The sequence below is a fragment of the Chelonia mydas genome, chromosome 4 (genome assembly GCF_015237465.2).
Source record: "Chelonia mydas isolate rCheMyd1 chromosome 4, rCheMyd1.pri.v2, whole genome shotgun sequence".
Lineage (NCBI taxonomy): Eukaryota > Metazoa > Chordata > Testudines > Cheloniidae > Chelonia > Chelonia mydas.
The window spans coordinates 114,802,128-114,814,463 of record NC_057852.1 but is presented as its reverse complement, the minus strand read 5'-3'; the positions used below and the strand labels follow the sequence as shown (position 1 = coordinate 114,814,463).

The window sequence follows — 12,336 nt, the reverse complement described above, 5'->3', positions numbered from 1 at the left end:
CAGAGAGCATTGAACACCTCTCAGGAGGCAGTCTCCTGAAGTGATGAATAGGAGTTTGAAATGCCTCCAGACTGAGAAATACAATTTTTATCATGTGTCTGTATATGAAAAGGTTACAAGATCACATGTGATGAAGACATCACAATTCCTACAATTTTAAGCTAATAAATTTAATGCATAAAACAATGAATGTTTTTGACATCTGTTATTTAAAAGATATTACGGCCTTGCTTCTTAATTTTCTTGTTGTAAATACTATATGTACCTAAACCTTGCAGCTCAATCTGAGCAGCTGTCCCCACAAACAAAGATCTGAGCAGATAAACATAGAATTTTGCCATCTGCCAGCAAAAAAGGACTGCAGGGACATGTTAAAAGTTGCAGACTCCTGGAGAAGAGAATAAAAAGTCTTGACTGGACCATAACAGTTTTCAGTTTTTCATGGTAGCAGAATATAGCCAGAGGAAAAAAGCTTTAAAAACTTACGTTATTTAGAAATGGGTAGCTAATCCACAATGTTTGTGTAATAAAGAGGGAGCAACAAATAACTGTTTTGAAAACATTAGAGCCACACTTTTTTTGCACTGCAGTGATATGATTATAATGTAGTATTCAGATGGGCACATCAAATACACCATGAATATTTCCATATAATGTACTGCTTTCCATTTTAAACTTAATTTTGACCTTCCCTCTAACTTTCAATTTTTAAAATAGTTATCTCATTGAAACCAATTTAAGAAATCGATACAAACAAATTACTCTACTTTCAATATTCTACAATGAGGATGGGAACCCATATAATATTTTCAATTATGTATTTGCTTTAGAATCTTAACTCTACATTTTAGTGCACGGGTCAGGCAAGTATCTTACTTCACTAAATTTAACAACAGGGATTGATGGAAATTTTGACGTTCAAACTAATTATTAGGTGACATTTTGGTGAACTGACTGCCAGTGTTTCACCCTATCTGTGATTTGGGGGGCGTGTCATAAATATAAAGGGAAGGGTAACCACCTTTCTGCATACAGTGCTATAAAATCCCTCCTGGCCAGAGGCAAAGTCTTTTTACCTGTAAAGGGTTAAGAAGCTAAGATAACCTCGCTGGCACCTGACCAAAATGACCAATGAGGGGACAAGATACTTTCAAAGCTGGCAGGGGGAAACAAAGGGTCTGTCTGTCTGTCTGATGCTTTTGCCGGGAACAGAAAAGGCATGGAGTCTTAGAACTTAGTAAGTAATCTAGCTAGAGATGCATTCAATTTCTGTTTTGTTTAAATGGCTGGTAAATAAGTTGTGCTGAATGGGATGTATATTCCTGTTTTTGTGTCTTTTTGTAACTTAAGGTTTTGCCTAGAGGGATTCTCTATGTTTTGAATCTAATTACCCTGTAAGGTATTCACCATCCTGATTACAGAGGTGATTCTTTTACCTTTTCTTTAATTAAAATTCTTCTTTTAAGAACCTGATTACTTTTTCATTCTTCTTAAGATCCAAGGGTTTGGGTCTGTGTTCACCTATGCAAATTGGTGAGGATTTTTATCAAGCCTTCCCCAGGAAAGGGGGTGTAGGGCTTGGGGAGATATTTTGGGGGGAAGACGTCTCCAAGTGGGCTCTTTCCCTGTTCTTTGTTTAACACGCTTGGTGGTGGCAGCATAAGGTCCAAGGACAAAAGGTAAAAGTTTGTACCTTGGGGAAGTTTTAACCTAAGCTGGTAAGAATAAGCTTAGGGGGTCTTTCATGCAGGTCCCCACATCTGTACCCTAGAGTTCACACTCCCAGCACTCCCAGCTATCTTCGAGACACCACTGACTTCCTGAGGAAACTACAATCCATCGGTGATCTTCCTGAAAACACCATCCTAGCCACTATGGATGCAGAAGCCCTCTACACCAACATTCAACAAAAAGATGGACTACAAGCCGTCAGGAACAGTATCCCCCGATAATGTCACAGTAAACCTAGTGGCTGAACTTTGTCCTCACCTGTAACTATTTCACATTTGGGGACAATGTATACCTTCAAATCAGCGGCACTGTCATGGGTACCCGCATGGCCCCACAGTATGCCAACATTTTTATGGCTGATTTAGAACAACGCTTCCTCAGCTCTTGTCCCCAATGCCCCTACTCTACTTGCGCTACATTGATGACATCTTCATCATCTGGACCCATGGAAAAGAAGCTCTTGAGGAATTCCACCATGATTTCAAGAATTTCCCTCCCACCATCAACCTCAGCCTGGACCAGTCCACACAAGAGATCCACTTCCTGGACACTACGGTGCTAATAAGCGATGGTCACATAAACACCACCCTATACCGGAAACCTACTGACCGCTGTGCTTACCTACATGCCTCCAGCTTTCATCCAGACCACACCACATGATCCATTGTCTACAGCCATGCTCTACGATACAACCGCATTTGCTCCAACCCCTCAGACAGAGGAAGACACCTAAAAGATCTCTATCAAGTGTTCTTACAACGACAGTACCCACTTGCTGAAGTGAAGAAACAGATTGACAGAGCCAGAAGAGTACCCAGAAGTTACCTACTACAGGACAGGCCCAATAAAGAAAATAACAGAACGCCACTAGCCATCACCTTCAGCCCCCAACTAAAACCTCTCCAACGCATCATCAAGGATCTACAACCTATCCTGAAGGACGACCCATCACTCTCACAGATCTTGGGAGACAGGCTTGTCCTTGCTTACAGACAGCCCCCTAACCTGAAGCAAATACTCACCAGCAACCACACAACGGAACCATAACCCAGGAACCTATCCTTGCAACAAAGCCCGTTGCCAACTGGTGTCCACATATCTATTCAGGGGATACCATCATAGGGCCTAATCACATCAGCCACACTATCAGAGGCTCGTTCACCTGCACATCTACCAATATGATATATGCCATCATGTGCCAGCAATGCCCCTCTGCCATGTACATTGGCCAAACTGGACAGTCTCTATGTAAAAGAATAAATGGACACAAATCAGACATCCAGAACTATAACATTCAAAAACCAGTTGGAGAACATTTCAATCTCTTTGGTCACTCGATTACAGATCTAAAAGTGGCAATTCTTCAACAAAAAAACTTCAAAAACAGACTCCAACGAGTGACTGCTGAATTGGAATTAATTTGCAAACTGGATACAATTAACTTAGGCTTGAATAGAGACTGGGAGTGGATGGGTCATTACACAAAGTAAAACTATTTCCCCATGTTTATTCCCCCGCTCCCTGTTCCTCAGACGTTCTTGTCAACTGCTGGAAATGGCCCACCTTGATTATCACTACAAAAGGTTTCTCCTCCCCCCGCCCCCGGCTCTCCTGCTGGTAATAGCTCACCTTACCTGATCACTCTCATTACAGTGTGTATGATAACACCCATTGTTTCATGTTCTGTGTATATAAATCTCCCCACTGTATTTTCCACTGAATGCATCCGATAAAGTGAGCTGTAGCTCACGAAAGCTTATGCTCAAATAAATTTGTTAGTCTCTAAGGTGCCACAAGCCCTTCTTTTCTTTTTGCGGATACAGACTAACACAGCTGCTACTCTGAAACCAATTAATTTTCAATAGCTATGAATATTTTACACATTTCCCCCCCAAAATTTTAACATAAAACTGTTGTGAAAAGTATAAAATATGTATAAATAACTGCTTCTTCTTGTTGCTTTATAAAACAAATTATTGAAATAATGCATGGAGCAATCATACTAAAACTTAAACAGATTGAATGGATTAATCATTTTGTTACGATGTTTCAAGCATTGATAAGGTTTTTTTATATTATGCTATAAGAACAAAATTACAACAGCCTTAACCAGGAAATGACTATGGGGCTATTGACTCTGTAATGAAGTATGTGACTCAGATGCTATAATTCAGAAAACAAAGCTGACTGAAGGAGCTGGACAAAGAGAAAGTTAAGGAAGACCATTCTTAAACTCCTGATTTAGTCTCTCTAGCTTTGTGAATGAGGAAGGCATTACTGGTCAATTTCATGAATAATCTTAGAAGAAAATTAAAACACAAGTAACTGTTTTCATGTACATACATCTGATTTCAAATTGTAAGGAAGCTCTATGAACAAAAAACAAACACACAAAAACAGCAGTAAACGTTGCCTTCTGTATAACTGAAGATGTATTTTTGTCATGAAAAAGTAGAATTTTTCATGAAGCTAAATTGTGTATTTCCCAGGACAACATGAAATCACTAGAAAAATGTTAGTATAAGATGAAAAACCAAAGAATTTCAATCACGTTTTAGCCTGCTGAGACCTACATAGTGCCTTTTTAAAGAGTTAACATTCAGGGCATGACCTCTGATGAAGAATTAGCAGAAACACAGGATACATATAATACAATCTAGCAAAGATAATCATGGACACATTAAATGAGAGATGTGCAAACATGGGGCACCTTGAATGTCCTACAAGAAAAATCTGAAAAAAGTGTAATTTTCAGGAGAAAACTGCCCTGACAAATGTACACAATTATGGTGGGACTTTCAAAATCACAGAGCATTAGCCTAATTACACTGAAGAAAATGGGAGCTTTAGTTACTTCAACAGGAGCAGAGTTAGGAAGCACAAAGTACTTTTTGCAAATCCTTACTCCTACTTCATGGGTTGACCCAATGAAAAGACTCCCATTGACTTCACTGAAGATTGGATCAGACTCTTAGGGCTTATTATTGTGAGCAGTCTAACGGAAGTCAATGACAACAATGGGCTGGGCAAAAATTTTTGGTGAATGATAAATTTACCAAAAAATGAAGTTTTGGCCAACGAAAATATGAGGAAGTTGTTTTAAAAAAAGTCAAGAGAGTTCATTTTGACATTTTCAAAATGAGCCATTTTGACATTTAGTTTCAAATTGATCTGTTTCATTTAAAAAATGTCATTTCGAATCAACGTTTCATTTTTAAAATGTCTTTTCATTCGACCAAGATGATTTTTTTTTCTGTTTTTTTTTTTGTTTTGGTAAGAAAAACCAAAAACACCACATCAATTCAGATTTGGTTTTTTTGGATTTTTCAGTTAAGCCCTGAACCCAAACATCAGTTATTCACTCACCTCTAAGGAGTAGGAAAGGTTCAAAGGACTGGGATCTTTGTATTCAGTTTACATTTTGAATGTGTTCTTAGTAATCAAAAGGCTAAAGACATCCCCCCTACCCCCTCTTTTAAATGCAAGATTAGATTAGCTGGGTCAGTGTCTATAACAGTTTCCAGATCGCTCACATAAATTATAATCCATGCAGAGAAATTTAACCAGTGCGAGTTGGTAAAAGATGTCCTATATGCTTCTTCTCACTGAGAATACATGTTTAGCAGAAACAGTACATGGTTTACATCAAGTATTTTTTCAGTTATGAGTAGACACAAAAAGCAATTTTCAGAAATTAAAAAAACCACCACCTATTCCAAATCTCATTACCCAGAAAGGACTTGTCTAATTAGCCTCAGTCTTTCCAGAACAATTCTCCTCTGGACAACAATTAGATGTGAAAAACTTTTGCTTTCTTTCCTTAAAACATTTTCTGTTTGTATCCACTTAAAATGGTAATAGGCAGTTATGGTGTCACTACTTTGGCTTTGTAATTGTGAATCTCACTTTTATCATGTTATCACAGGGTGGGATGGCCCTTCCAGGTAGCTGGGTTTAGTCCCCACCTGTGATTAATTAGTTGCATCCCAGCTGGTGAGATAAAAGGCCAACAAGCAGCTCACTTACAGGGAGAAGGGATGCTCATGCAGGAGACTCAGGAAATAACCTGGTAAGGAGGGCTTGCCACACCAGCCAAATGAAAGGCCTGGGTGGGGATAACTGCTATGTAGGCAGCAGCAAAAGACCTCTGAGGCAAAGACTTTAGCAGGGGCCAAGACCTGGTTTACCTCTTTTGACTGACATTTAGCTGTGTTTGAACAATAAATGCATCCCCGGAGAAAGGGACTGAAATATTGTCAGTGGTGGTAGATTCACTGATGCACTGGCCAGTGAACTGGCCCGCCAGCTTGCCTGAAAGTGGGGAAACAAAAACAGGGTCCTTTGCTATGTTTGGGGAGACCCTGCTACACACATGTAGCACTGCAATAGGTATATGGCTCACAAAGCGGTCAAAAAGCTTGATGTAAACAAACTGGAGAGAGTCCAGAGGAGAGCACCAAAAATGATAAAAGGTTTAGAAAGCCTCACCTATGAAGAAAGTTTAAGAAAACCTGGCATGCTTAGTCTTGAGAAAAGAAGACTGAGGAGGGACTTTATAAGTCTTCCAGTATCATAAGGGGTGTTATACAGAAGATGGTAATCAACTGTTCTCCCTGTCCACTGAAGGTAGGAAAAATAGCAATGGGCTTAATCTGCAGTGAGGGAGATTTAGATTAGACGTTAGGAAAAGAGCTGTAAGGACAGTTAAATTCTGGAATAGGTTTCCAGGCGAGGTTGTGGAATCCCGGTCAACAGAGATTTTTTAAGAACAGGTTAAACAAACACCTGTCAGTGATGGTCTTCTAGATATACTTGGTATCAAAGTCCCTTTGAGCCCTACACTTCTACATTTCTATCCAAAATCCCATTTGACTGAAGTGAATGGGAATCTTGGTATTGACTTTAACGGGTACTGGATCAAACCTGAAGTCCCGATTTATCACCCATGTTCATCATTTCTTTGAATGTCATCATTCATTTTTTGGGAGCATAACTCTCTCCTTCTCTAAGTCCCCATTGTGACATTCTATACCTTGGAGGAGCATACTGTAACCCCATATTCCTCATTTTCATATAATCGTGATCTTACATATAAAACATGCCTAGTAAGGTATTGGGGAAAGGTTATGATCTGCTGAAAGTCATTTCTCTATCCATATATGTATATCATTAATGCTTATGAAGTTATGAGAATTGTGTTGTATGGTGGTCACTAAAACATGCTGTAAATTGGGGAATCAGCCAGATATTACCTCCCCAGAGGCAACAGCAAGGAAAGTAACCAACACCTGGACAGGGTGTCAAACAACCCATCAACAGCCACTGTCCAGCAAGGGAGCTACAATGCAATGACTCACCTGCATGAGGCCACACCAGGGGAATTGCTCAACCTCGCTTGGAGAGACTCAGGGCTAGTCTACACTGGCAGTGCTAAAGTGGTGCTGCGGCAGCGCTTTAACGTGCCTTGTGTGGTCATGGTGCAGCGCTGAGAGAGAGCTCTTAAAAAAACCCACCTCCATGAAGGGCGTAGCTACCAGCGCTGGGTGCATGGCTGGCACTTTCTGTCTACACTGGCGCTTTACAGCGCTGAAACTTGCTGCGCTCAGGAGGTGGTTTTTCACATCCCTGAGTGAGAAAGTTGCAGTGCTGTAAATTGTCAGTGTAGACAAGCCCTCAGCAATGCCCCCCAAACATGCCTGGACTTGTGCTCCCCAAGCAATGGACTGAGGGTATAAAACAGACAGAGTGGACACACACTGGGCCCTTCTCCTGCCCCCACCTATGGTGCAAGCAACCAAGACACTGAGAAGAAGACAAGACCCCAACACAGGAGATTGGCCCAGGTTTAAGGAACAAACCTGTATATTAAGGACTGCAATATTCAGTGGGGTGAGAAAAACGGCTTAATCTAGTTGCTGCCCAGTCTAATAGGGTTGAGAGTTTAGACTGTGTGCTTATATTTTATTTCTTTTGGTAACTAACTCTGACTTTTTGCCTATTACTTAATATCACTTATAATCTACCTTTTATAGTCAACACATTTGTTTAATTGTTTTTCTTTATCAGTGAGTTTGAATGAAGAGTGTGGCAAAACTGCTCAGGTTTTCCAAAGGCTGGTGTATGTCCACTTTCCATTGCTGAAGTGGTGAACCAATTAATAAATATGCACTGCCCATCTGGAGCAGTGCAAGATGGTATATTCCTGGAGTACAGTGCTGGGAGCTGAGGGGATTTGGCTCTGGTGCCTTTCTCTGTGTGATTCATGAGTGGCTCTGGGAACATTCATACAATCCGGCTGGGTGTGGGGGCTCCACATGCAGTTGTGCTGAGTGATCACAGCCCCTGGAGGGGTTGCTGCTGGTCACTAGCAAGGCATTGTGAAAGACAGCACAGGCCGGGGAGACTTCAGGGGGCACAGTCCCAGGATGCATCCCAGTCCCAGGCTGCACCTCGGGGGGATCCCGTCACACCCACCTTCCCCACCAGAAATAAGCTATTGTTCACAAGCCCACAACATAATAATATTTTCCTCCTCACTTTCCATTAAGTGGAGCTTCAGCATAACACACATTGACAACTGACACACTTAAATGCATTAAAAGGAGGTGCAGGTTTCAATCCACTTCTCAACAAAGAAAGTTTCCCAAGGACCCAGTGACAAACTATTAATTCAACTATCATACAGTTAATTGTGCAGGCTGTTTACCTGAATGAAAGGGAAAAGAATTCCCACTGAGAAGTTGGAGAGCCAGTTGACTGTCCCAGCTATCAGAAATGCGGCAGGCTTTTGAGACTGCTGAAAAAACTCTCCCGTCAAGACAAATGGAATCCCACCTGAAATGTAACAGCCAAGAAATGGTTGGTTTAATAAACTCTGATGCCTAAAGCTGTGGTAGCAATCAATATGGAAATGTCAAAAATTCACAAGCACTGAGATCTGCGGCATCAATCAATGTCTGGTGCAGCTCTCCATCTCTATTCCGGTGTGAAGTTATAACAGGTAGACCTTGAACACTACGATTTATTATTCCACATGGTTTATTGAAACTTTAATTTTAAAGGGCTTGGCTTTCCCCTCCTTTATACCAGCTTTACATGAGTATAACTCCTTTGTGGAGTTAGAATGACGTAAAACTGGTAACAGAATGGATAATGGAGCCCAAAGTGTTTACCAATTTAATTTTAAGTTGATAACACACGGGAGCAGTTTAACTCCAGTTCTTACTAAAACAGTCAAAATGCTGCAGATTGAGGGATATTCTGTAACAGATTTTATGTTAAACATTAGTATTTGGACAGGTGATTTAGAAATATACTTTAAAAAAGAAAGATGATATATTAAATAACTTCATAATTATTCACATTTTTGTGACAGTGAACCTGGAAATGATGAAAAGGCAAATGATTACTACTTTATTTGGTACTCTTTCATTGTTATTTATTTTACACACACACACACACACACACAGTTTATATTGAAAATGTTCTTTTAATTCTAATCCCTCTGGAAAATCCATTTTTCCATATTACCCACAAATTTAAAAAAACAAACCCTATTGTATGTTATATCCATTCTCTGTGTTGTCTCCCAGTATGTTTCTATCTGATCTCTCTTTGTCCTTTCGATTGTTAGCTCCTTGGGTGGAGACTTTATCTTCATTTGGCTTTTGCATAGCACTGAACACACTTGTCAGTGCTTAAAACAGATATACCAATAGACTGCTACAATACAGTAACTAGTGCTTAACAGTACAACACTTAAAATACATATAGTATCGACCATACCACGAGCTCTAAGACATAACCCTTTGCAGACATATAAAGGGACATATAGAAAAGATAGGGCATGTACCTTACTAACATGCAGTCGGAAGACCGGTCTCTGCCTCAAAGAACTTAAAGTCTAGTGAAACAATGGACATACGGAAAGAGGGGAATGGGATGAACAAAAAGCCATCTGACTGATCAGTACAGTTCAGCATGCATCATATTAACTATTACTATAATTTATTCATCTTACGACAGTGTCTGAAAGCCCCAGCTGAAACTGAGGCCTTATTGCACTAGGTCTGTACATACACACAGTAAAAGACAGTCCCTGCCCCAAAGAGCTTACTGTCTAAATGGACAGTACGAAGGGGACAGAAAAGTAGTATTGTTATCTTCATCTTACAGATGGGGAAATGAGGTACCAAGCCACTAAGTGCTATTACCTCAAAGCTACCCATCCTGTCCATATTCTACAACTAAAAAACTGTATTCATCTCTATGGGGAATTAGTAGAGTGCACTGGCTTTTCTGTACAGCACTCTGAAGATGTCTAACAAAGTGATATGTAATGGTTCAACAGGAGCATCTCTTATAGTGTATATTACGAAGCAGCACAGGCAACACACTGTCTCTTAATCCTCCTAATCTCCCTGCACAGAGAGATTTCCGTACTCTTGGAACCTGGGTTCAACTTCTAGGTTCTGGCACGCAAGATAACAACTGCATCTGTTATGTCAGCATCTGTTTCAGATCTTGACATGCCATGTGAGGAAGCTGTTTGCCAGAGCCTTTGCCCTGTGGAGAGAGGAAGTGAAGCACCGCATACGCAGAAACCATAGAATGAGGATTTATTTATTCTGTCATGCCTTTGCTGTAGGACAAGCTACAGAGGTGTTGCTGTTCTTGTCAGTATAATCAAAATCTTGTTCTAGATCCACTTGAGAAAATACACATTGTATAAGAGAGGAAAAGAGCCAAAGGCAAAAAGAAAGAGAACAGAAGGACAGAAACATATCATAAAGCATAAATGTAACTGTGCTACTTGAAAAACAGACTCTTGAAAAATCATGTGTGCTTTCTGGATACATATTCAGCACTATTAAGCCTATGCTTTACATTAGTCACCAGAGCTCTTGAATGTAATTAAAAAAGAATCTTAATTTAATTAAAACCATGTCCAAGAGATTTTCTAGAAGTCAAGAAAAGGGAGAGTGATGCTGTGGAGGCCTTTCCAAAAGTGTTTTTTTGGGGGGGAGGCGGGGGGGGAGGAATATTAGAGATGGCACAAACAAGTTGTTCCACACTTCAGGGGGATATAGCCAACTGTTTCTGAAAGGCACTGACTAGCCAGCATAGGGAGGATACGCTACTGCAGTGGGATGATGTCAGAGATTGCGTGAGAGAATGAATCAGCCTCTGCGTGTGTGAAGGAAAGTCTCACTGAGCTGAAGCATAGGGCAGTTCTGAGGAAAAACCAGGAGGCTGGGTTAAGACAGATTCTGTGATGCAAAGCCTTAAAATATCACAGGGCTTATGCTGCACTAGGACTTGAGGCATGGGGATGAAGGGGTCTTCCAGGAGTCAGTACATGGTTCATCAAATTGTGGTGAAGGAGCCACTGCAAAACAGAGTGAAATGAAGCAGGTATTGAACCACTGGACAGACCATGGAAATAACCTTTGAAAAAGGGGTCTGGCTCAGGATCCAATGGACTTTCAATATGAAACCTAGAGTAGAGAAATCTAGAGTAAAAGGCAGTGAGATACAGGTCAACATCAGGATGTCAGAGGAGTGACCAAGCTAAGGTACTGTATGTATAGGTAGGATTTAATGTTTGAGTATAGGAATATGAATGGACAAGATGCACAATCTAGATATGTACATCATTAAAATCGACTGTTTATTGTTGGCTTGATTTGGCCCTCTAACATCAATGAATCAATTTAGATGAAAATTACACCAACATCTATGACAATTAAACTTTAGAGCAGCATTTACCAGACTTATGAAAACAGCCTCCCTTCAGGAAAATGAAATCACTTCTCCCCATTAACCTAACCAAGGCCCGCCCAAAATAAGTGGTCTGTTGTGATAATTGTGATGCAGAGCAGGCTGTGCAGATTTTCATAATCTTCCTCTCCTTTCTTGCATGCTTTGGTAAACAGTGAAACAGTAAATAATGTTGACATTTAAGCCTCATCTTTGGCATCTGAATCTTCAGAACCCATTGAAGTGAATGGGGCAGCATACAGCTCAGATTTAACATTTCAGGATCTCTGAAAACTCAGGTTGACATCACAGCATTGGTTACACTTAGATGACACTTCCAAGGTTTTCTCCACAGCAACTAGAGATTAAGGCAGATTTTTAAAGGTATTTAGGTGCTTACGAATGCAGATAGGCACTTCTGAAAATCCCCACTGGGTGCCTATTTGTATCTTTAGACACCGAAATACCTTTACAAATCTGGCCCTTAATTCTTTTTTGAACAAAAGCAGAGTCTCTGGAAAGCCACTGGGATACATGTCCTAGTCCCCCAACTGATCAGTTACACATACAGTGGGGCCTACCTCACACTTCAAGCAGCATTTCCTAGGGAATTGCATTCAGTTAAAAACAAGAAAGGAAAAAGAAAGGAAAACACCATTTTCTTTGTTACAATTTATGGTTCTATAAATCTGGGTACTATTCTTGGCTCTCCCATATCCTTGAGAAAGTTGCTTAACCTTTGTGTACCTCAATTTTCAGTCAGGTCTCAAGCCATCACCTGTCTCTGGGCAGGGAACTTGGTCCCACTCCCTTCCAAGAGGCGGAGTTTTAAGGCTTCACAACTTC

General features: G+C 40.5%; 1 protein-coding gene across 3 annotated transcripts in view; it reads right to left on the bottom strand.

Annotated features, from left to right (window-relative positions):
* The window catches only part of SLC2A9 (solute carrier family 2 member 9), a 168,978-nt gene that overhangs the window by 31,593 nt on the left and 125,049 nt on the right, over positions 1-12,336 (bottom strand). For all 3 annotated transcript variants that reach the window (XM_037898063.2, XM_043544649.1, XM_043544650.1), the window contains one exon: positions 8,438-8,565. In XM_037898063.2, coding sequence (XP_037753991.1) covers positions 8,438-8,565 — 128 coding nt within the window. The remainder of the gene's footprint in view (positions 1-8,437; positions 8,566-12,336) is intronic.